The sequence below is a fragment of the Protopterus annectens genome, chromosome 8.part0 (assembly GCF_019279795.1).
Source record: "Protopterus annectens isolate FY-2018-M chromosome 8.part0, PAN1.0, whole genome shotgun sequence".
In the NCBI taxonomy this organism is placed as follows: domain Eukaryota; kingdom Metazoa; phylum Chordata; order Ceratodontiformes; family Protopteridae; genus Protopterus; species Protopterus annectens.
The window spans coordinates 1,288,600,586-1,288,627,496 of NC_056741.1; the positions used below are offsets into that span (position 1 = coordinate 1,288,600,586).

At 39.1% G+C, this 26,911-nt stretch overlaps 1 protein-coding gene across 6 annotated transcripts in view; it reads left to right on the forward strand.

Annotated features, from left to right (window-relative positions):
- ARHGEF1 (Rho guanine nucleotide exchange factor 1) overlaps positions 1-26,911 on the forward strand; it is a 3,019,431-nt gene that overhangs the window by 602,528 nt on the left and 2,389,992 nt on the right. For all 6 annotated transcript variants that reach the window (XM_044080805.1, XM_044080809.1, XM_044080807.1 and 3 more), the window contains one exon: positions 3,621-3,707. In XM_044080805.1, coding sequence (XP_043936740.1) covers positions 3,621-3,707 — 87 coding nt within the window. The remainder of the gene's footprint in view (positions 1-3,620; positions 3,708-26,911) is intronic.

Consider the following 26,911-nt stretch of genomic DNA (forward strand, 5'->3'; position numbering starts at 1 on the left):
TAGCCGAACTAGTATTAAATAATTTTTTATATTTTTCGGGTGAATATTTCAAACAGACTTCTGGTGTACCTATGGGCGCTAATTTTGCTCCTACATATGCGGACATTATACTGACTGTCTGGGAAAAGAAATATGTCTTGAATAGTAAATATCAGACTAATTGGATTTTTTATTCCAGATTTTTAGACGACATATGTATTTTTTGGACAGGATCTGTTGATAATGTTTCGGATTTTATTCATTACTTAAACACCACCACTGATTTTTTGTTCTTTACTCATCAGATACACTTCAATAAGGTTAATTATTTAGATGTATCACTTTCAGTACAGGACAATGGCTTCAAATCAGCTATTTATAGGAAGCCTACTTTTTCTAATAGTTACATTCATTATAATAGCTCACACCCAAGACATCAGAAATACAGTATAGTCAAAGGACAATATGTTAGGGTCTCAAGAATGACCTCGGACGAAAATGAATTCAAATTGGAATGTGTCAAACTTTTGGACGTGTTTCGTGAAAGAGGATACCCCGATAAATTTGTCAATGACATTAAACATGAGGTTATACAAGGCAGAACAACTAAATTTAAGCCTATTTTGGGAACAGGCACTTAAGAGAAAAACAATGGCAGGTATGATCATTTAAAATATGACTTTCAATATAATAAGGCCTTTGTAACTCAATACAGTACAAATTCTGGTATTATCAGGAAAATTATCAATGACGAGTGAAAGATTTTTAGGGATATAACAGATCTTAACATGTTCAAGAACAAAAATGTAAATGTTGTATATAGAAGAGGGAACAACATCAAGAACATTCTTGAATATGAACCTGATACAAATAGATATTCAAATCAACGAAAGAGCACATACAAGTGTGGAAATTGTCCACAGTGTAGATTTATTTCTAACACTGATAAAATCCACTTAATGTCCAGAAATAGGTGGATCGGCGCTACTTCTTATTCCAATTGTAACAGCCAGAGACTTATATATTTGGTGATTTTCCAACAATGCCAAGCATTTTATGTTGGCAAAACAGAAAGATCCTTAAAAAGGAGGATCTATGAACACACCTATGAGACAGCCAAAAATAATTCAAAAAATGCCTTGTATCGTCATTCCCTGACATGTACATCTGCCAATTTTCTATTCTTTGTTCTTGAGATGATGGCTAGAGATAACAGAGGAGGACCTTGGGAAACTAAACTAGAACATAAAGAAACCTGTTGGCAGATAACATTAGAAGCCAACAGGTTTCCAGGTTTAAACGATACTATCTCTATTGCTCCACTTCTCAAGTTAAAAGCAAGCAGAATATAAAACATCATATGCATATACATAATAATATACCAGTTTTTTACATGTAGTGAATATAATAAACTCAAAAAACCTTCTATATTTAACATAGTATTATGCTATGATAGATAATATATATGTGTTCATTTATTATTATTATTTATTAACATTTGTTTTTTATTCAACATTTTATATGAATGTTCATGAATTTCACGAACTATATTCATTTTTTAAGCATACTAATGTATACAAGTACCTGTATGTAAAGAATTTCCCATGGTGGACATTACCATTTTAAATATTAATTGTTTAATTGTCTAATCCATTTATCAATATTATATAAGAAGAGTTGGTACATTCAGTGCTTTTTATCTGATGAAGTCAAGCAACTGCATGACGAAAACGTTTTACAAGTGTATTTTATGAACATTAATAAATTTATTTAGCGATTTATTTTGCCTACAGTGTTCGTGTGGTTGCGGTTTCCTCTACTGACTTATTTGAAGTTTTATAAGGTTATAACAAGTTACATGTTTGTGTCACAAGGACTTGACGTGAGGTGATAAGGTGTCACAGATGGGTACACTCCCATAGTTCCCAGATGGCTTGAGTGACTGCATAATTGGCATTAAACCTTGGTAAAGATACTGGAACCACATTTTAGTAACTGCAGAAATTTGTACGTCTTTGAAGAACAGTGAACTCTCAAGGTCATTTGATTCTTTAAATTTACAGCATTAAGCAGTGAAACCCTAATGGTCCATTACTTGGAATTTGTTGCATGTTGTACTTGTTTCCTTTTCATCTTAACTGGCTTAGCAAAAAAATAGGAGATGTCCATATTTCTTGTATCCTTGATGGGTTGCAGAGTGTTTATATAGTGTTAACTTGCATGTTCATTTCTGTCTATGGTACCTACAAAATACATCATCAGTGGTAGCAGAAGTTACACAAGTTATTTCATATGATGTATGTTGCCTGCCACTTGTAACAGGACTATTCATGTTAAATCTTCTCTGTTTGTGGAAGGGTGGCTTTTTGTGTGATCTTTGTCTTATGTCACTGGCATCATTAAGTTGAGCATGAGTTACTTGCTCAAGATATCTTTTTATTGAATTTTGGATTGTGTAAACTAGCTTCACAAAAGTCTGGGACTGCTGCAGTGTTTGGCGTTTCTCTTTTCCCCTTCTGATTTTGTTAATTTGAAATTGATTACATTAGGTTGGGAATGTAGTAGTACAGTCCCCTGCATGAGAGGATGTGTCAACTTTTACCATCCAAATGGAATCTGGTTTTGTGCTGCTTTTGTCATCAAATGTCATTTATATTTTTCCATTGAATTTTATTTGCTGTGGAAAGTTTATGCTCATAGGTAGTTACTAGGCATGTGGTCCAGGAGACCATTATTGAGCCTAACCCAAATTCTCAATTGCTCCAAAGCACTAAGTGACTTGCTCAAAATCACACAGTAAGCAAGTGAAGACTGAAGGACTCAAACCCTCTATTACAAGAAGTAGTTTAACTTTCATAGATTTAATCTTCTGTATTAAGTGCCACTCGGATGTTTGAAATGCTTGCTTTAGCGAAATTGACTTAGTTGTAACCCTGTTTTAGTAGCGACTGGATTTCCAAATTTTTTTTTTTAAATATCTGGTGTGCCCCCAAATGTTTAGCCACCACTTTGACTGCCCATTTGTTTCCCTTTTACTTGCGTGAGAGAAGTTTGTGCTGCAGCTCTCACTCAGACAGCCATAAGGGTTTTTCTGTTTTTGGCCCTAACCCCCTTCCCAGCAGTGCATGTGCATTTCCACACCTGCTGTTGTAAAGGGTACTACATGGATTGGTAGACTCCTGAACTGTACCTGTCCCATATGCTACTCATCATGCACCTAGGTGCCAGACTTTCTCCTTCTCTGAAGGGATTGCCAAGCTAGCATCGGGTTCTTATTCCTATTATTCCACATCAGCTGCTGCACATTCTGGGTTTGTAGGCAATCTTGGGCTGTCAGGGTCCCAGTCAAGGCTTCATCCTTATGCACTGTAGAACTGATTTTGGTAACATGAGTGTGGCTGTCTGAGACAGTATCTGTATTTATGTCTTCTTTTGTTGAATAAGTTAAAGTTTTTGTACAAATGGTTTATGTGGAGGCACGATTTGACATTTACCTTGGTAATTAACAATGCAGTGTGCATCTGTTTGTAACATGATGCGTCGTCTTAGGAAAATGAATCATTATGATTTCTGAATGTGCAGCACCAGTGAGCAAATTTTCATCTTCAAATAACTGTTTTGTATGTTTCCTTTCTTTGTAGCGGATTGAATTTACCTCTGTTGCAAAGCAAAGTCCACCTATTATTATTGGAGCAGAAGATGAAGACTTTGAAAATGACATTGATCCAGTAAGCATCACATCTAGAATTTGCAGAATTGCTTTACACTGACTGGGAGAGGGCATTGCCTTTTAATAGTACCTAATGAAGATAATATGGAACTAATTTTTTGATTATTAAAGGGTAACCTGGTAACCTTGGCTGCATGAATGTGGTTTTGCTGTTATGATTGTCATCTTGCTAAGTCTTTGCCTGTGGGCGCTGTTTTGTATTTGTCAGGCTGTGCCTGTGTCTGACGCTTGTTCTTTATTGGCCCCTTAGCTATTGGTATGTGTAAGTGTTGCATGTGCGTCTCAGACATACAGGAGTGTGTGTGCCTCCTTGATTTCCCTTATTTGTCGTAGGTGTGGTCCTATTTTTACTTGTAACATGTAACAAATACTGAGCTAGTGATGTTGATTTGAAGAGCTGCATAAAGTATAACTTAGTACTGCTACTCCTTCATTATAGCATCTGTGCATGCTTTTTTTATAAATGTTAAACTTAGTGATGTGCGTAAATTCTGCATGGCCTTGACCTATAAACTATATATTATGATGAAGAAAACGTAGGTGTATTGCTGAAGGCTCCGAGCATAAATGTCGAAATGTAGTAGGAAAAAGTCCTTGGTTCCACCACAGCTGTAAAAATGTTAAAAATAAACTTTAATCTTCAGTAAAAACAGCAAAAACAGGAGCACAGTAAAATTCCCTGATAGGCGCTTTCAGCTTACTAGCCTTCATCAGATCATATGTCTTAGCTGTGCTCACACTTAATTTAAAGACAGCATAAACCAATCAGTGTTCCAGACGCATAGTCATAACAAATGAAAACTTATTACGTTGCATACAGCCAATCATTATTGTATCTCAAGGTATCAGATGTCTGGTATCCTAGTGGCAGAACTATCCAATAGCAACAAAGTTAATGATTTGCATACAGCATAAATCAAATCCTGCTCCTTGTTATAGCCAGTCATAGTTATGCCTTCAAATATCCAATGTACAATTTTCTTGTCCTGTAGCTATCCAATAGCATTGAAGGGACTGAATTCCTTTGGTTGCCAGAACATACTGTTATTCATTTCATTCAACAATATGCAGTACTTCACAAAAGCAAGTAGCACGTATGGTACAGTTTTATAAGTGCAATAGCATTAGAGCTCTTGCATATAAATTCATATTATGTGCGTATTACACAGTATAGCGAATTAATGCATGTATCCATGTGGTTTTCAGAGTAACATACTCTATGCCTCCTGAAGTATTCTTAGCCATTTGCTCCTTGTTCTATACAAAATACTGCCTTGTCACAGATTCAGCATAAAATAATGCACCACAGAAAATATTATCACTGCTACAGCATTCCTTGTTTTTATCCATCTCTGCTTTGAATAATTAAACTGCAAATGATGTAAATATATTCGCAGAACAACTTGACGAAGCATAAAAATAATTTGAAGCTCTTGTATCCCATTGCCATAATAATAAGATTGCACCACAAAGTGTATTGTAGATAATCACTGCTGCAGCTTTCCTTGTTTTTTCCAGTCTCTGCCTCAGATAATTAAACTGCAAATGATGTAAATATATTCGCAGAACAACTTGGCAAAGCATAGAATAGATAGCAGCTCTTATATTCCATTGCCATAAATTATCCATTAATCTTCCTTTCTAGAAGCTACACTCATTTTTCTTGCTTTCAGCATAGGTTTCAATGGGGCAACACTATTGAGACCCAGTGGACGGTTGGCTCTCAAGTTGATTATCCAGCTGGATTCACATAGTTCACTTCTGTTTTTAATATCCCCTTCTCATGAACTCATGAGAATTACTTCCACTGCTCTGAATTTAAAGCGGTGGGTGAGATTGCCGGCAACATGCGCTGCAAGAGCATTTGTGAGATCCAATTTCTTAATATCACTAAGATTTTTTCCGAATGGGAAAAAGAGAAGGTTATGAGTCATTATAACCCATGGTACAGTCATCTGAAGTATTATGGGCGTTTTGTGGATGACATCTTTATCCTATAGGAGGGTAATGAAAGCCAACTGGATGAATTCACTGAATATCACTGAATATCTCAATCGTAGTATGGGATTTTTGGAATTCAAAGTTAAATCTTCGATAGAGACTATTGATTTTTTGGATGTGAAGATCAGCATTCATGCCAACTCAAGTCTGAGTACCAGTATATATAGAAAATCAACCTGGAGAAACCATTATTTACATCTTTCAAGCATGCATCCTGGCCATGTCTTTAATAATATTTTTGAAAACCAAGCAATAAGGATCGCTAGGCTCTGCACAAATGACCAAAAGTTTGATTCAGAATTTCTGAATTTGCAATCTAACCTAGAAGCAAGGGGGTTATGATGCAAAAAAACTAATAAAGGTGAATGAACAAGATGACATCCGGAATGGAAGAGGCCAACCATATTTCTCCAACCAAGGACCAGACTTACATAAGAAGAATGCGAAACCAAGGATTCGAAGAAATCACCTGCAATTTAACTTACAGTATGGATAACAAGAGAGTATGTGGCATTATCAGAAGATTTTGGCCCATACTCACTGCTGATGAAAAGCTTAAAGATATTGTTGGTCGAGTCACCTCGATTCACCTTCAGGAATAAAAATCTAAAAAGACTACTTTGTAACAAAGATGGCACTGCTGAACAAGAAATCTCAAGTAGAAAGGGTACTTATAGGTGCCACAGATGTAAAGCATGTAATCACTTGGATAGTGACGATATGTTTATACTTCCATGCACAAACCATATCTACAGTTTCAATACATATGCAAGCTGCAATACACAATATCTAATTTAACTTCCTTGCTGTACACATTGTACTGCTTTTTACATAGGCAAAACAGATCAGCTTTTTAAAAATCGGATCCTGCGTCATCTTAGAGATATTAAGAAATTGGATCTCACAAATGCTCTTGCAGCGCATGTTGCAGTAGTCCCACCCACTGCTTTAAATTCAGAGCGGTGGAAGTTATTCCCATAATTTTATGAGAAGGGGATATTAAAAACAGAACTGAACTACATGAATCCAGCTGGATAACCAGCTTGAGAGCCAACTGTCCACCAGTGTTGCCCCATTGAAACCTATGCTAAAAGCAAGAAAAATGAGTGTAGTTTATAGAATGGAATATAAGAGCTGCGATCTATTCTATGCTTTGCCAAGTTGTTCTGCGAATATATTTACATCATTTGCAGTTTAATTATTCAAGGCAGAGACTGATAAAAACAAGGAATGCTGTAGCAGTGATAACACTTTTTGTGGTGAATTATTTTATGCTGAATCTGTGACCAGGCAGTATTTTCTAAAGAACAAGGAGCAAATGGCAAAGAATACTTAAGGAGGCATATAGAGTATGTTACTCTGAAAACCACATGGATACATGTATTAATTCGCTATACTGTGCAATACGCAAATAATGGGAATTTATATGCAAGAGCACTAATGCTATTGCACTTATAAAACTGTATCATATGCGCTACTTGCTTCTGTGAAGTGCTGCATATTATTGAATGAACTGAATAACAATATATTCTGGCAATCAAAGGAATTCAGTCCCTCCGATGCTATTAGATAGCTACAGGACAAGAAAATTGTAGATTGGATATTTGAAGGCATAAATATGATTGACTGTAACAAGGAGCGGGATGTATGCTGTATGCAAATCATTAACTTTGTTGCTATTGGATAGTTCTGCCACTAGGATACTAAACATTTGATACCTAGAGATACAGTAATGATTGGCTCACAGCAAGACACACGGAGATATGCTGTATGCAAACTAATGAGTTTTCATTGGTTATGGCTGTGTGTCTGGAACATTGATTGGTTTACTCTGTTAGTTTAGTCTGTCTTTAAATTCAGGGTAAGCATAGCTAAGACATATGATCTGATTAAGGCTAGTAAGCCGAAAGCGCTTATCAAGGAATTTTACTGTGCTCCTGTTTTTGTTGTTTTTACTGAAGATTAAAGTTTGTTTTTAACATTTTTGTAGCTGTGGTGGAACCAAGGATGTTTTTCCTACTACATAAACTATATATTAAGTTGTTATGGATTCGGATTATTGAGTAAAAAATATCAGACCATGTTAAGCCTTTTTAAGGAAATTCTTCCCAGAACAATCCAGAATTTACAGATCAAATTATTTTCTGTATTGCATCCTCTGTAATTCTCAAAGTTTGGGGAAATGACCAACAAACTGATGTTTATATTAACTCAAGAAGTTTACATAATTGTTATGATTGTAGAGGCATGGGACTCTTCTGAAATTATTTTCTTGGGTGTAAAAAATATATATGTCTCAGACAAAACAGAGATGGTGGAGTTTTATCAATCTGTTACATCACATCCACTTTAATACTGGCAGGCAAACATATGACATTAATACTTAATGTATTAAATCATATGGACACTAATGGATGATATGCTATTCGAGCCCAGCATGGACTTCAGTAAACATTATGATTAAATACAATGTGAGGATAAGATTTTTGAAAATAGATGAAGCTTACTATTAGGATATTCTAATTGTCCTAAATGAAATGGCCTCAGTTCATTGAAGAATCAGAATTCTCAAGATGTTTACAAAATATTTGGTATTGTGGAGACATGCGATTTCACTGAAATTAGCTTCCCTAGATATAAAAATAGTATATATGCCTATCTCAGACAGCAGAATTGAGGTAGTGGAGTTTCTTTACTAATGAATTACTACATCCCATCCATCTTAATATTGGCAAACCAACATATGGTAACACTAATTGCTTACATATTAGGCTATATAGTCCTACATAAGGAACATGGTATGGGTGCCCAGGTATAGACTCTAGTAAGTATCATGAGTATATTCAATGTAGGGATAAGATTATTGAACAAAAACATATATTACTATTAGGGGATATTTTTAATTATCCAAAAATAAAATTGACTGAGCTCATTGCAGAATTTACATACACCCAGGAGATCACACACATTAGTTGTCATGCCTTCGTCATTGGAGGGAAAGACAAGAGGAGAAAAGGTGTTAGACATTGTAGCAGCTAACTGACAGTTTAGTTGCTAAAAAATGGTCCATAATTTAGTAAATGTGATCACAATTACAGGACAGTGACGGGGTTCTATTATTAAATGCTCAACTTCTCTGTCCGTTTTCTTCCTGTTTACAGTCCTGCTATGAATGAATAGCAATACAACATTTAAAATATTTTAAACCGACAGTTTCTGTGCATTAGAACAGTGCCTTACTGTACTGTGGTGGTTTCACTTTCAAAAAACTTTTACCAGGCCCTGGAAAAGCTTGATGCAGTCTCCAATTCATTGATGCCATCAAGGCCAATGAATACAGGTAGATGTCCTTCAAGAATGCAACTGCAGTCCTGACATATGGGTTGTCCTGCCTCAGGCAGCCCTTCGGTCGGCCGGATTCCAAAGTCTGGGTCCAGCGTCGGCTAATGTCGCCTCCTCCCCGACGTCAGAGCGGCTGGGGTATAAAGGCATCCGCCGACGCCATCTTCTTCAGTCTTTCTTGCCGCGTGGTGCCCGAAGCAGAAGCAGTTCGCAAGTGCCGGTTGGTCAGCTCCTGTGTTTTCTGTTACCGAAGTCATCAAAAAGCTAAGTACCCCTTTGGGGAACATTTTTCTTGCCTCAGCCGATGTCAGAAAAAATTGAAAAGGTTAATAATTGTTTGTCTTGTGGTAAACAAATACCTCATAAGGACTTCCATTCTTACTGCCTTCCCTGCCTGGGCCCAGACCACGACATCTTGGCCTGTGCTGCCTGTGCTTGCTTTAATAAGCGTACACTCAGGCGCCGGGCAGAATTTGCCGAAGACTTTTTTGGCGAAAAGTACGCTTATATCATGCCATCGGAACAACCGACAGCACATATTTCCAAAAACCGTAAGGACCGGGACCGACATCCTCGGCCCGCGTCGTCCACCGATACCATGCCTAAGCCTTCGGCGAGTGCATCGGTCTCTTCGGAGGCTGTAATTCAACCTCTCCAGACCGACGACACCGCTTTACCGCATACCTCGGTTCCGGAGGTTTCCCCGGTGCCGGTTGTTGATTTTCCTCCCGAAACCGAAGCTCAAGATTTACCTGACACCATACCAGTGGATAAGGTTACTCCTGCACGTGGGACAGCTAGGCCTCCGGTCTCCATGTCCATCAAGGCCTACACATGTGCTAAGGCTGCCAGCCAGGCTAAGGCCCATCCTCCTAAATCTTTTTCCCAGGGCCCCTCTTCTGATAAACAGATCATGACTCTAGCTGCAGATCTAATCTCTCTAATCAGAGGTTCTCAGGTGCATCCAGACAGAGGTTCTCAGCTGCCTGCAGATAAAAGGCCTAGGACTGAGCAGACAGACACCCTCTCTTCAGATGAAGCCTCTAGGGATTCAGAGCACTCAGATACCCAGGAAGAATCCTTCCAGGCCTACGAGGACTCTGATGCTGAGGAATCAATTCCTTCTGCCTCTCCTCCAGAGGATATTTCTTTCGGAGAAGTTCTCCACTCCATGAGAGAACATTTTCAGTGGCAGGGTCAGGAATTCTATGACTCCAGGAAAAGGCTACGTACCTTCCTTAAGTTACCCCAGCACAGACCATTAGCTATTCCTCCAGTGTTGGATGTCTTGGATGATGTATACTCAGACTCCAGTGCTACCCCTGATTCTCTCCCTCGTACTCCTGTCAAGCCAGACAGATATTACAGGGTTCCTGAAACTCATAAGCATCTCTTTAAGGCCCACTCTGTGGATCTAGAAACTATTTCTCAGGGGCCCAAGGGAGTGGCTACTTCCTCGGCCAAAAACCCTTTGCCCACGGACAGGGAATCTAGGTCCCTGGAGAGATGGGGCAAAAAAGTTTATACCTCTTCCACCCTTGCCATGAGGTCATTTAACTGTCTTTTTCATATGTTTCAGTACCAGGATTACTTAATGGATGATTTGCAGAAAAGTTAGCCTCTCCTGAGCCTATAGATAGAAAGGCATTGCAGGATTTGGTTCATAACACTCAGCAGGTTAGCAATCATTTTCTTCAGTGTGGTTATGATGCATTGGAAGCTTCATGTAGGGCAGCTATGACAGGGACCATTATACGTAGACATGCTTGGTTGAAAGAACAGCCACTGCCAGACCATGTTAAAGTAAAGCTCCTAGATGCACCTCTGGAAAAACAGAAGCTTTTTGGTGCTAATGCACAGGATGTGTTGAAGTCTATTGAGGAAAAGGCTAAATCAGTACAGACAGTCAAAGATTTCCTCCAGGTTCAGCCACCCAGATTCAGCAGGAATTGGCCTTCAAAGAATTGGTCCTTTCCAGACACTGACAAGTTTCAAAGGGGAAAAAACAGGCGTGCTCGAGGTAGAGGGCAATACCGAGGCTCCTACAGGGGCCGCCAATAGCAACCACCAAATCAGAGAAGTGGCACAGGGAGTTCAGCTGCACCACAAGGACAATCACAATGACTTGACTTTCACACCGCCGACCAAGGCTCAAAGAGAAGCACCTCTAGGCGGAAAATTATCCTTATTCTCAAAGAACTGGCACATTTTAACCAAGGACAAATGGATTCTGGATATAATAGACAAAGGTTACAGATTCCACTTCCATACCTTACCAACAAGACAAGGCATGCCAAACCTGCCACAAAATCAAAGGGCAGAGGCACTCATACAAGTTTCAAAGCTGTTACAAATAAAAGCAATAGAAAAGGTTCCTCCTCAGGAACAAGGCCAGGGATTCTATTCAAGACTGTTCCTTGTTCCAAGAAAAGAAAAGCAATGGAGACCTATACTGGACTTGTCCGCTCTAAACACTTTTTCTCATTGTGCCAAAATTCAAAATGCTGACGTTACAGCAACTCCTTCCCATGCTGGGCAAGGGGTCTTGGCTGGTTACTCTGGACCTCAAGGAGGCATACCTGCATGTTCCAATCAGACACAGTTGCAGAAGATACCTCAGATTTCTTGCAGGGTCAGAGCATTATCAATTCTCAGCATTGCCGTTTGGCTTATCTACTGCGCCCAGAGTATTCATGAAATGCCTGGCATCATTAGTTGCACATTGCAGGCTCCAGGGGATTCAAATATACCCTTACCTGGACGACTGCCTTATACAAGCAGACAGCAAACAAACCTTGATAAGAAACTTGGACTATGTCATTCAATTACTACAGGCTTTGGGATACACAGTCAACATTCAAAAATCAAGACTACTGCCATCCCAACAGAAGATGTAGCCACAACCTAGAAGATGTAATACCACTCATTCCATGCCTGCAAAGGGAATTTTTGTGGTGGGCTCAAGCAAGTCATTTAAACAAAGGCATGTCTTTCAACAAACCTCAAGCAAGTCAAATCATTACAACAGACACCTCAGATCATGGATGGGGGGCGCACATGGAGGGCAGATGCATTCAAGGGCAATGGACTCCCAGGGAAATGCATCTGCACATAAATCAAAAAGAGATGTTGGCAGTGATACATGCAATCGAGGCCTTCGGGAAATCCCTTCAACAAGGTCATCTGCTAATAAGGACAGACAACACCACTGTCATGTGGTATATAAACAAGCAGGGAGGCACTCATTCTTATCCCCTCTGCAGACTGACAATGACTCTTTGGGAAAAGTCCCTGAAATTGAACATCCACTTGCAATCCCAGTTTGTTCCTGGCAAGGACAATGTTCTGGCGGACAGGCTGAGCAGAAATTTCTTGGATCCGCACGAATGGATGCTGCATCCACACATTTTCTCACAAATAAGTGCATGGGGAAGACCAGGCATAGATCTCTTTGCTTCTCACCTCAATCATCACCTGGAGAAGTTCTGTTCAAGGACGCACCACCCTCTAGCCTGGAGAAAGGATGCTCTCTCCTTCAGCTGGAATTCCCTAACAATTTATGCATTCCCTCCTCTACCATTACTGACCAAGGTGTTACTGAAGATCAAAGCAGAACAACCAAAAGGCATTTTGATAGCTCCAGACTGGCCAAGACAGCACTGGTATCCATTGCTACTGAGCATAACTCACACCAAACCGTGGCCCCTGCCTCAATGGCCTCTGCTTCTAACTCAGCACAATTACAGGACTGTTCATCAAAGCCTGCAAACATTGCAGCTGACGGCTTGGAGGGTTCCATGACTTTTACCCATATCTCTCTTTCCGAAAAAGTTCAAGAGATCTTACTGGAAGCACGCAGACCTTCCACCAGAAAAACCTATTCAGCCAAGTGGAAGAGATTCATCAACTGGAATGCCAACAAGGGTCAGGATGCATCAGTAATGAGCATACCACAGATATTAGAATACTTGGCAGAAATGTTTCATAGTGGCCTCTCATATTCGTCCATAAAAATTCACGCTTCAGCAATCTCAGCAAAATACAACTGTGACCCACCTGTGTTTTCGCATCCCTTGCTAAGACAGTTTCTAAGAGGGATAAAGAATATCAAACCTCCTAGAAAACCACCAGTACCTGCATGGGACCTCAATTTCGTCTTGGAAAAATTAACTCTTCCTCCTTTTGAACCAGCAGCATCTTCAGAAATGCAATTTCTCTCCTGGAAAACGGTTTTCCTGTTGGCAGTTACCTCAGCAAGAAGAGTCTCAGAGATACAGGCCCTCATGGCAGTACCTCCCTTTCTCATTTTTCATCAGGACAGAGTTTCTCTAAGAACCAATCCTTCATTCATGCCAAAAGTGATATCCAGGGTGTCTCTAAATCAAGCAATTCACCTGCCTACTTTCTTTCCCAAGCCTCAAGATAAGGGGGGGAAAGCTGCTGCACACTTTGGACATACACAGACAATTACGCTACTACTTGGACAGAACAAGACCACCAGAAAGTCTGACCAACTATTTGTAGCCTATGCTGCTAGACTCTTCTTTCTGAGGTAACTGCCAACAGGAAAACCGTTTTCCAGGAGAGAAATTGCATTTCTGAAGATGCTGCTGGTTCAAAAGGCAATCTCCAAACAAACAATTTCAAAATGGATTGGACACTGCATCAGATTCTGTTACTCTTTTCATGGAAAAGGTGTGCCAGCCAATATTAGGCCACACTCCACCAGAGCTATAGCCACACCCACAGCCTTTCTCAGAGGAGTGGCTACAAAGGACATTCTAGAGGCTGCTATATGGAGCTCCGTGCATACATTTACCAAACACTACAACCTGCCTTTATACTCCAGATCCTAAGCAGGCTTTGCTTCGGCAGTCCTGCAGGGCATTTTAGCTACACCATCCCTTTCTTAGATCCTACCACCCCCAGCTTGGCTATGGTATTCAACCCATATGCCAGGACTGCAGTTGCATTCTTGAAAGACATAGTACAGTTTTGTACCTACCATAAATGTAGATGTCCGATAGATATGCAACTGCAGTCAGGTTTTCCCTCCCTCCTACCCCCTCTGCAATTTTCCTTATGGGTCTATCCCCCCTTTCTCTATTAGCTGGGGATATCTGTTATGGTGTATCTGTTTATTACTGTTGTGCATGCCTGGAATTTTTTATCCATTCACCAAATTTAGCCTTCTTTGGAGGGCACCTGGCATCTGGGGCAAGAAACACTGAAGAAGATGGCGTCGGCGGATGCCTTTATACCCCAGCCGCTCTGACGTTGGGGAGGAGGCGACATTAGCCGACGCCAGACCCAGACTTTGGAATCCGGCCGACCGAAGGGCTGCCTGAGGCAGGACAAACCCATATGTAAGGACTGCAGTTGCATATCTATTGGACATCTACATTTATGGTAGGTACAAAACTGTACTTTTTCTGGCCTTTTCCCTCCCCAAACTGACATCACCATGACCATCCTAAAAACCCACCCGTGCTGTGATGTCACAGCTCCCCTGGTCCTTCCCCTACCCATACAGAAAGTAAAGGCTAGAACAAGGAAACAGTACATGAGTCGTGTCTCCTGCTGTGAGCTGTCCATCGCAACAGGTAATAGCTCACATTACCCTTAGCACTTTGACAGCTAAGGAAGTTAGGCATGAGGGGAGATGAGAGATTAATCGAAGTAGTACAATTCAGTCTTCACAAAAGACTGCATTTTAGTCTTTCTAAAAAGAAGCAGCAATAAAAAGCACTTTGAAAGTCAGTTCTATGGCATGTGCACTGTTTGTTTTAAGTAGTCATTGAACGGCATGAAATGTTACTTAAAAGTGACTGAAGGGCAGCAGTGTAAGCCTAAAATCAATGCAGTGACAGAAGCTTTGGGAAGAAAGAGGTCTGTGTGATGTAATTTTATTTAGAGACGAGCACTGCATTGTGGGATACCTAAAGGCAGACTAAATAATCATTATCACTTCAGGATGCTAGACCCTATGTGTTGAGACTCAGAAATTATATATAAAAATATTAAAAAACCTGTAAATAGTCCCAGAGTGGTAATAAATGTAAGAAACACCAAAGCATGATGATATAAGCATTTTTTTTGAGTCTGTGGGTGTGGTTCTCCTTTAAATTACATCTGATATAAAAAGGCAAAAACTTGCATGTAACGCCAGAAAAAAATGCAGTAATGGATAATTGAATTATGATAATATAAGGGAGGAACTAGAAGGTCAGATAAAGAAATTGACTATGGTTGTAAGATATTAGAAAATGTATTATGTGATGATGTTAACAGCAAAGTTAAAATATAGCAGAGAAACAGAGAATTACCTAGCTAGTAGAGTATGAAATTATTAAAATTGTATAAAAAGCAAATCATTGCAACTTTACAGTAGATTCTCTACAGTAAGAAATAAATCAAAATTAGACCGGCAAAAGGTCTCCCAGCAATTAAGCAAGAAAAAAAAAATAAATTTAAAAATAAGTAAATACTGATAATAAAATACATATTATAGCTGTATTAATTCTTATATGAAATCAAGAATTCCAGTTGCACTGGATATAAATAGTGTACACATCCCTGTTAAAATGCCAGGTTTTTGTGATATAAAAAAAGAGACAACAATAAATCATTTCAAAACTTTTCCTACTTTTAGTGTAACCTATAACCTGGACAGTTCATTTGAAAAAAATCCGTTAGGGGGAAAAATATAAAAAATAAACGTATAATTAGCTGGTTGCTTAAGTGTGCACACCCTTGAACTAATGCTTTGTGTAAGCAAATTTTGATTTAGTTGCATAATTCAGTCTTCTTGGTTAGGAGTCTGTCAGCATGGCACATCTTGACTTGGCAATGTTTGCCCATTCTTCTTGCAAAAGTGTTCCAAATCTGTCAGATTGCGAGGGCATCTCATGTGCACAGCCCTCTTCAGGTCACCCCACAGATTTTCTATTGGATTTAGGTTTGAGCTCCGGCTGAGCCATTCCAAAACTGTAATTTTCTTCTGGTGAAGACATTCTTTTGATGATTTTGGATGTATGCTTAGGGTCATTGTCATGTTGAAAGGTGTAATTCCTCTTCATCTTTCTAGCAGATGCCTGAAGGTTTTGGGCCAAAAGTGACTGGTATTCGAAACTGTTCCTCAAAGCATGTTACTGCCACCACCATGACCTTGGGGATGGATTTCTTTTGGTGATGCGAAGTGTTGTTTTTGCGTCAAACGTACCTTTTGGGATTGTGGCCAAAAAGTTTAACCTTGGTCTCATCAGACCATAACTCATTTTCCCACATGCTTTTGGGAGACTTGATGTATTGTTTTGCAAATTTTAGCCTGGTCTGGATGTTTTTCTGTGCAAGAAAATGCTTCCATCTTGCAACCCTACCCCATAGTCCAGACATATGGAGAATACAGGAGATTGTTATCATATGTAGTACAGAACCAGTACTGGTCAGAAATTCCTGCAGCTCCTTCAGTGTTGTTGTAGGTCTCTTGGCAACCTCCCTGACCAGTTTTAGTCTCGCCTTTTCATCAATTTTGGAGGGACATCCAGTTCTTTGCGACGTCACTGTTGTCCCATATTTTCTCCACTTTTTGATAACTGTCTTCACTGTGTTCCATGGTATATCCAATGCTGTGAATTTTTTTTGTACCCTTCTCTTGACTGATACCTTTCAACAATTAAATCCCTTTGATGCTTTGTAAGCTCTCTGCGAACCATGGTTTTTGCTGTAGCAAGCAACTTAGTAAATGTCAGGAAAATCCTACTAGGACAGCTGAACTTTATTTGGGGTTAATCAGAATCTCTTTAATTGATAGCAGGTGTGTACCCAAGAAGACTGAATACTGTAATTAAATCAAAAGGTGCTTCAACAAAGTATTAGTTTAAGGGTGTGCTCACTTATGCAACCAGCTTGTTGTATGTTTATTTTTTTATATTTTCTTCCCTAGCAGATTTGTTTTTCAATTGAATTGTACAGGTTATAGGTCACATTAAAGGTGGGAAAAGTGTTGAAATTATTTATTGTGGTCTCTTTTTTTTTTATATCCAAATCCTGGCATTTTTTAACTGTTAAAATGACAGGTTTTTGGATGTAAAAAAATGAGACCACAATAAATAATTTCAAAACACCACGGACGCTTCCCAGATTGGGGGTAGGAGGGCAGTTTAAGGCATCTGGCAAGACCAATAAGAGCCAAGGACCAATAATCCAACCAGATAAAACAAAATCACGGATAGACTGAAATGTTTAATAAAAAACAAACAAGTAGCGTAGTATACAAAAAAATTCCAGTAAGCGCTTTCGTTTAGCTCCTGCCAAACTTTCTCCAACTGATGTAATGCATCACTTCCTGTGTATTAAATAAACAATCCACTAACATAATTAATGAATTAAACAATTAATAAAATTAAAATATTCAAATGCTTAAAGGAACAGCACCAGTTATCATAAACAAAGTACCCATTCAACCCTGGTTAGCACATAAACAGGTTAAATGTGACATTTCAGATATCAAGAATGACAAACGCAAACATAAAACATAAAATCTGGAAAGAATGAAGACTGTAAAACTTGAATAATGTGTGAGCTGTTTCACGAGCAATATTAGTGATAATTATAAAATAATAAAGTAACTAGGCATATGTATAAATAATGACAACAAGATGTGAACTTTGTAACGATGTACATAATATATCAAAAGCCAATAAAATTACATAAAAGACGGACAATATGTATATATATATATATATGGGATAATAAAAGAACGCACATAATCTTGTACGTTCAATAATATATGAGTATGTGTATATAGAGGAACCTCACAGATATAAAATAACTGTTAAAAATATGTACATATAAGAAACCTAAAAGTTACTATAGGACATATATGTATATCTAAAAATATAAATATGAATATGTAATATATTAGAACAAATGTAAATAAATACATATATATAATTAAATATAAATAATATAAATATATAAATATAAATTTAAATATATATTTATAATATATTAAATTTAATGTATAATGTGTGATGGTGTATATATGTGATATAATGTGTGTAAGTAATAAATAGTAAGTAAATATAATAAGTAAATGATTGATTAATAAATATATAACTCAACAAAAATAGTGGATAAAATTTATCTCATGTAAAAAAAATTTTTGGATTAATATGTAATTATTATAAAAAATAAAAATTAAAGATTAAAAAATGATGCTAAAATAAGAAATAAGATGGAAAATGTAAAAATGTTCCTAATCATCTCTCTAGTGATTTTAATTTTAAAACACTACTTATAGAGGTAGTATTATTCATCCCTGGTGAATTATTGGCATTAAGTCTCAGTTGCCATTCTAATTCAAGTTTCTCCAAGAACGGTTGCCATGCACCCCCTCTAACATCCATTTTTATAACATCTAAAACAACAAACTTAAAAGAATGTGAAGGGAATGCATTAATATGTTTTGCCAGAGCATTCAATTCATTGCCATCACGTATTGATCTTATATGTTAATACGTTCTTTAAGTTTCCTTTCTGTTTTACCAATATAGAACATAGTGCAACTAGTACATAAAGCACAGTAAACAACTTTTTCAGTAATGCAAGAGGCCCTGTCCCTTAAACTAACTTCTATACTTATTAATTGTAATTTCATTTGTTTCATAAACATAAGAACAATATTTGCATCTACCACATCTAGTAGTTTTTCCAAAATTCTTATTTTGCTTACGTTCAAAACACTTTTTTAAATTAATACCTTTTTAATATACTATAGATGGACAGCGGTCAAATAATTGATGAAATGATGGATCGTTTGTAATAAACTGCCAATTTTTGTAGAGAATATCTCTTATGGAATTACTGTCGAGATTATATGTAGTAATAAAACTTTTAGAAAATTTTTTTGTATTAAAATTATTGTTATTATTACTTTCAAAAACAGGTGAAATATGCGACACATCTTGGGTAAAAAATGAGACAGTACTCTCATTAAATTCATTTCCAATATTTGTGCTGTCCGATGAATGTAAGTGAACTTGGTTGTCATAATGTAATAGTGGTTTGAAGTATGAATTTTTACGTTTAGATATTACTTCTAACATCACATTGTTAATCAACTTTTCGGGGTATCCCCTATTTTTAAACATACCAAATAAATTCAAACATTCTATTAAAAAATCATCCCATTTGCTCACCATTCTGGCAGCTCTTACAAATTGACTTTTAAGGACTGCTCTTTTTTGAGTAAACAGGTGACAACTGTCAAAGTGTAAAAAACTATTACTGTATGTTTTTTTACAAAATATTTTGGATGTAAAATTTTGGTTATTGACATTTTCTAGCAATACATCCAAGTAGGCTATAGAATTATTATTGAATGTAATAGTAAATTTTAGAAAGGAAGTAGTTGAATTAATATACATTAAAAATTCATCTATTTTATCTTCACTTCCACTCCAAAGTATAAATATATCATCCAAAAATCGTAAATATGTTTTACAGTAGTTAAAAAATACAGAATTAAAAACATATTCTTTTTCCCATATATACATAACTATATTAGCATAGAGGCCTCCACACGGAGACCCCATAGCTACACCATCCTTTTGTAAATAAATATTATTGTTAAAAATTATAAAATTGTTTTTTAAAATAATGTCCAACAATTGGTCGTGTAAATTTATTTTAGTTTATGCCAGATCTTTCTCATTCAAATAAGTGTTAAACCATTCTATACCAGTATCATGTGGAATAGTAGAGTACAAATCCTTAACGTCAGTTGTAATAAAAATGTCATTGTCATTATATTTCACAGATCTCATGGTAGACAAAAAATGCCATGAGTCTTTCAATAAATGTTTTTCTGAATAAATATACTTTTTTAAATTGTCGTCATTGAATTTCGCTATCAGATTTATAATGGACCCCTGTGCATCCACTATAGGTCTGAAAGGGGGTTTATTAACATTTTTTATAAATTTTAGGGACTCCGAAAATAGTCGGGGTCCTAGGATAACTAATATTCATATAATTAAATTCATCAATATTTATATCACCATCAATGAATAGGTCATATAGGATGCCTTTGATCCGCCTGTATGACCCATTCATTTCATTAGTGGAACTAAATTGATATGTAGAACTTTTTAAAATAAGTTCCATTTCATTGATGTAATCATCAATATTAAATATAGTAATACCCCCTCTTTTATCTGGCTGTATAAATCTGACATTATTCATACTACTTAAATTGAGCATGAGATTTTATTTAATTTTGGACAAATTGTAAGTTCTATATCTCATGTTTGCCCCCTTAATTTCTCGAAAATCTAACTCTCACATTTTCTCAAATATTTCTTGGGTAGGATGTAATGGAGGATTAAAAGAACTAGATATGTAAAATGGTCTGGTCACTTGTTCAGTGTTGTGAAATAGAAAACCTAAATTTAACTTCCTGACAAGCATTTTCAAATCAGTTAAGGAATTTGCAATATCCATATTCCTACTAGGAATAAAAGATTGACCACGAGACAACACTTCACAAATATTACTATCAAAGACTAAATCAGAATAATTATAAACCACAAAATCTTTCTTGTTGTTATAATACAAAACGGGTCCATTTATGGTCAAGTGTGCACCAACTAACGACCCCTCCATTGACCCTTGTAATGGTTGTTCCTCCCTCTGGTAAAGGTGCCCCGACTGTAAGTTTGTTGTTATGGACCCCAGTTCCTTCTCTGGTTTTGCTGTTGAAAGTTCTGTTGGCGTTGCATTAGTCTTTCTGATCTTCGTAAAAGTGGGAAAGATTCTGTTCCTAAAAAATCTGTCTCGTCCTCGTATACATCATCATCTCTGTTAATATCTAAATTAATATTATTGTCATTGGAGTAATCGGTAGTACCCAGTTTTTGTCCCCATTGTTGTGAGATAGGTGGTGGGGGGGGGTATGCCATACCTTGCCCATAAGCATTTAAGTCCCGGTCAAGCTTTTTAAGTTTCCTATCTCTAATTACTTTCATTTTCTCATCAAATGACTTGAAAATGCGAAGGTAGCCATAGTCATTATTACTAAAGGCACAATCTTTCTTAACCAATGTATCGAGTTCATTAGCTTGTTTAGTCAATGCCTCTAATGTTTTTTTATTGTCACTGATAACTAATTTCATATAGTCAGTTCCAAACTTATCAAATAACTTAATTAGGTCTAGGTGCAGAGGAGAATTTGCTATGAGGCCCGTGGGAAATCTCCAAACACGTAGCCCCTTTGGGACAATATTCTTATTTATGCATTCCTGAAAATAATTATTGTCCATCTGTAATTTTTTTATTTTTAGTAAAACATAGTCCAAATCAGCCAGTTTGTCACTAAGTGTTTTAGACATGCCTGGGGTACTATTAATTGTAGATGAAAAACGTTTACTGTTTTTTATCCACGTTGAAAAATCATCACTCGTGCTGGCGTTTGAAACCGCTGAAGTAGAAGGTTGGTTACTTTGTTTATGATAACTGGTGCTGTTCCTTTAAGCATTTGAATTTTTTAATTTTATTAATTATTTAATTCATTAATTATGTTAGTGGATTGTTTATTTAATACACAGGAAGTGATGCATTACATCAGTTGGGGAAAGTTTGGCAGGAGCTAACCGAAAGCACTTACTGGAATTTTTTTGTATACTGTGCTACTTGTTTGTTTTTTTTATTAAACGTTTCAGTCTATCCGTGATTTTGTTTTATCTGGTTGGATTGTTGGTCCTTAGCTTTTATTGTTTTGGTTACTTCGACATGGATGTGGCTGAGACGGAGACTGAAACAGCACCAGAAATTACTTCTGAAAACACGTTTAATTCTTTAACGCAACTAATTCAAAAATTAACTGACCGTATGGATCGAATGGAACAGCGTAACTTGTCTCAGTATTCTAACCTTACTCTTCACTCAAACCCATTGGTGGACATTAATGGGTCGGATTTGAATGAGTCTAATAGGAGAGGTCCCTCTATTTCGGGTCGAATGGACGCAGCAATAAATAACCAACCTTCTACTTCAGCGGTTTCAAACGCCAGCACGATTGATGATTTTTCAACGTGGATAAAAAACAGTAAAGGTATTTCATCTACAATTAATAGTACCCCAGGTATGTCTAAAACACTTAATGACAAACTGACTGATTTGGACTATGTTTTACTAAAAATAAAAAAATTACAGATGGACAATAATTATTTTCAGGAATGCATAAATAAGAATATTGTCCCAAAGGGGCTACGTGTTTGGAGATTTCCCACGGGCCTCATAGCAAGTTCTCCTCTGCACCTAGACCTAATTAAGTTATTTGATAAGTTTGGAACTGACTATATGAAATTAGTTATCAGTGACAATAAAAAAAATTAGAGGCACTGACTAAACAAGCTAATGAACTCGATACATTGGTTAAGAAAGATTGTGCCTTTAGTAATAATGACTATGACTACCTTCGACTTTTTCAAGTCAATTGATGAGAAAATGAAAGTAATTAGAGATAAGAAACTTAAGCTTGACCGGGACTTAAATGCTTATAGGCAAGGTACGGCTTACCCCCCACCACCTATCTCACAACAATGGGGACAAAAACTGGGTACTACCGATTACTCTAATGACAATAATATTAATTTAGATATTAACAGAGATGATTATGTATACGAGGACGACACAGATTTTTTTGGAACAGAAACTTTCCCACCTTTACGAAGATCGGAAAGACTAATGCAACGCCAGCAGAACTTTCAACAGCAAAACCAGAGAAGGAACTGGGGTCCACAACAACAAACTTAGTCGGGGCACCTTTACCAGAGGGAGAAACAACCATTACAAGGGTCAATGGAGGGGTCGTTAGTTGGTGCACACTTGACCATAAATGGACCCATTTTCAACAAGAAAGATTTTGTGGTTTATAATTATACTGATTTAGTCTTTGATAGTAATATTTGTGAAGTGTTGTCTCGTGGTCAATCTTTTATTCCTAGTAGGAATATGGATATTGCACATTCCTTAATTGATTTGAAAATGTTTGTCAGGAAGTTAAATTTAGGTTTTCTATTTCACAACACTGAAGAAGTGACCAGACCATTTTACGTATCTACTTCTTTTAATCCTCCATTACATCCTACCCTAGAAATATTTGAGAAAATGTGAGAGTTAGATTTTCGAGCAATTAAGGGGGCAAACATGAGATATAGAACTTACAATTTCTCCAAAATTGAGCATGAGTAGTATGAATAATGTCAGATTTATAAAGCCAGATAAAGGAGGGGGTATTACTATATTTAATACTGATGATTACACCAACGAAATGGAACTTATTTTAAAAAGTTCTACATATCAATTTACTTCCACTAATGAAATGAATGGGGCATACAGGCGGATCAAAGGCATCCTCTGTTACCTAGTCATTGATGGTGATATAAATATTGATGAATTTAATTATATGAATATTAGATGTTATGTGATCCTATCTCGCCTACATTCTGTACTGATGGGCTCGGAGCCGATCCCTCGGCTCCGACTCGGCACGCTTATGCTATAGAGCGAGGCCTCTTATTGGCTGAGCTATCTGTATCCCAGGATGCACCACCACTAATCCCCCAGATCTCGTTTGCCGCTTACAAAGCTTAGACGTGGTCTCAACTTGGCTGGGCTAAGTACTATTTATTTAGGCTTTTTCCTGTCAGAAATTTGCTTGATTTAAATCCAAAAGTTGTTTTAACAGCTATTGTTGTTCGAGTGTGTATTGGTAGTTTTTGTAGAGGATTTCGTGTTTTTTCCTGTCAGGGAAGGTTTCCCGTTTAAGTTAGAGGGGCCTTCTCCTGTTGTTTCTACTACCTTGGTTTTTTGTGTGTGGGTCAAGTACCCGTTTAAGTTAGAGGGTCTTGACCCTCTCTATCTCTCTTTCTTCTGTGAAAATTTTTATTTCTACTGTACTTGTATTCCAAAAAAAAAAAAAAAATTTTTAAATATTAATATTAAAGAAGGGATATTTTATTTGCTGTGACAACCCTTCTTTTTGGGCTGTAGACAACTGTGTTTTGACTTTTTGGCTATGTCTAAAGAACACAAACCCTCCGGGTTTAAGAAATGCACGAGGTGTGGTTTTAAAATGTCCATAACGGACGACCACTCCTCGTGCGTCTATTGCTTAGGCGCCAAGCACCTACAAGAATCGTGTAGCGTGTGTCACACCTTTTCATCAAGAGTCCTCCAGGAGAGGAAGAACAAATTAATCCTGAAAAGGTTAATCAAGCCATCCTTCGAGGAGGCTTTATCTCCTTCTCCTTCTAAAAAGAAGAAAGCGTCGGCTCCGACCAGTCAGTCGGAACCGACTGCAAAAAAATCTAAGCAGACTTCTCCATCGGCTCCACGGACTTCGGAGCCGAAGGCGGAACGGTCTGCCTCAATGCCTCCAGCCTCGACCCCTCTGGTTTCGGAGCCGAGGACTGGGGCATCGAGAGGCGGGTCACCCTCATCGGCTCCACTGATATTGGAGCCGATAAGGGTTACCGGCTCAGACTCTTCCCCCTCGGAGTCGAAGTCTTTATCGGCACCGAGGGAAATTACCTTAAGATCTCCCTCGGAGCCGATAGTGGTAGAGTCCATTCAGAGCCGGTCCTCGAGCCCTTCGGAGCCGATGGAGAAATCGGTTCGGGCCCGATCGGTATCCTCTAGATCATCCAAGATGTCTGATTCGGACATCGACAGGGTGCTACTCCCCTACTGTGGTTCCTCCTCCAACAGCTTCGGCACCGTTGGAGCCGGCAGTGGTGGAACCGGTGGAGGTTTTAGGGTCGGGCCCGACCCTTGCTCCAACTCCGGCTCTTGGGTCGGAGTTCAGTACACGGACTTCTTCCTTCGGCCCTGGGGGGGAGGCTTCGGGATTGATGCTGTCGGTCCCAAGTCTCCCTCTTGGTGCGTCGGCGGCGGGCGTGCCGTCCACTGTTGTGGCCACAGAGGTGGGACCCTCCCAGGATTCTGGTGGTCCCGCCTTCAGGGCTATGAGGAGTGCATTAGCCAAATCTTCCTTGGCTACCTCCACGGTTTCCCCAGCTCCTTCCCTGCATATGGAGACTGGGTCTTTGGCAGTCCCCCTGTCCTTAGACAGCGGAGCCCCCGGGCCTCAGGTTTACCCCCGCTGGGGTTTCTCCCCCTCCTGGAGGTCCTTCTGAAGCCTCTTCGGAAGAACCCCCCAGGAAGAGATCGTGCAAGAGGAAGCACGTTGACTCCCCTGATGAGTCTCTTACATCAGACACTGATCTCGATGATGCAGAGGGGTCCCCTAAGTCATCCTCGGATGATGTCTCCTTTGCAGACATCCTGGAGGCCCTAAAACAACAAGGCGGCTGGCAGTCCAAACCTCCCTCTGCTGATGAGTCAGTGTTCCTGAAGGCCTTCGGGGCTCAGCCCTCCGCCTCCTGGGTGTCTCCGCCCTTCGATGAGCTCTTGGATTTGATCTGTTGAAGGGCGTGGGAACACCCAGACTCTGTGGAACCGGCGCCTGCTCGTCTGAATAAGTTCCTCTCGGCACCCCCTGAAAAAGAGTTTCTAACTAAAGGTGTGGCTGTAGATGCTTTGGTGGTGGCATCTGCTACCCAGCAAGATGTAGCAGAGGCTTCGACGTCCGTCCATCCTCCTAATAAGGAGTCTAGGAGCATGGATCGGTACGGCAAGCGCACCCTCAGTTCAGCGGCCTTTACATTGAGGTCCTTGAACTACCTTTTGCACTTTACCAGATTTCAGAGGGATCTGATTAAAGAGCTATCCGATACCCTCTAGGGTAACCTGCCTGAGGAGCTGGCCCAGACGGTTGGCTCTCAGCTGGCTGCAATGTCGTCCATCTCGAACTCGTCCATGAGGCTCATTTCTTATGCGGCCGAAGGGGCGAGTAGAGCGGCGGGTACAGGCATTGCTCTACGGAGACAAGCCTGGCTCCGCCTGTGTCATTTCGCGGAGGCCTTTAAGTCTTCCTTTGCCGACGCCCCCTTTGATGGGTCCTCCCTGTTTGGACCCAAGGTAAAGGACACACTAACCCGCTGTGAACAGGAGGGTAAGACTCTGACTGCCATAGGGGCACGATTTTCCACTCCCTTTCGGCCTTATCCCAAGGCTAAAAGAGGAGGGAAAATGTGGTTCCGTAGATCTCAGAAGCCTTACCCCTCTCAGCAGGAAGATTCCCCTTCCAGAGGCAGAGGAGGGAGAAATTCTTCTGGAAGACGCCGTCCCAGAGGCGGCAGAGACCCTCGCAACACTGGAGACCGCGAGTCCTTTCGTGGCTCTTCAGCCTTTCATAGTCCCTGAGGGATTGCCCGGCTGTGCTGCTCCGGAGCCAGTCGGGGGTCGTTTCTCGAAGCACCTAAAAGCCTGGGAAGGTATCACTCAGGACCGATGGGTGCTTCGAATTATCGCCGGAGGTTACTCCATCCCATTCTCTCATCCCCCCTCTCAGTCCAAAAAAATCCCGGACCCGCCACCCAGTCAGCGGGATACTGCAGCTTCAGAAGTTTTAAAGCTGCTGCAAAAAGGAGTCATCCAACCGGTCCCCGCAGACCAGATCGGATTAGGGACTTACTCAAGATTCTTTTGGTGCCAAAAGACCGGGACTTGAGGCCCATTTTGGACCTCAGCATCCTAAACCATTCAGTCAGAAAGTCCAAGTTCCGAATGGTCACCCTACAAACCATTCTCCCATTGCTGGAGAAGGGTGTTTGGATGTGCTCCATAGATCTCAAGGACGCTTATCATATCAAGGTACATCAAGCGTCCAGGAGACATCTGCGCTTCAGCCTAGGAGGCAGTCATTTTCAGTTCCGTGCGCTGCCCTTTGGT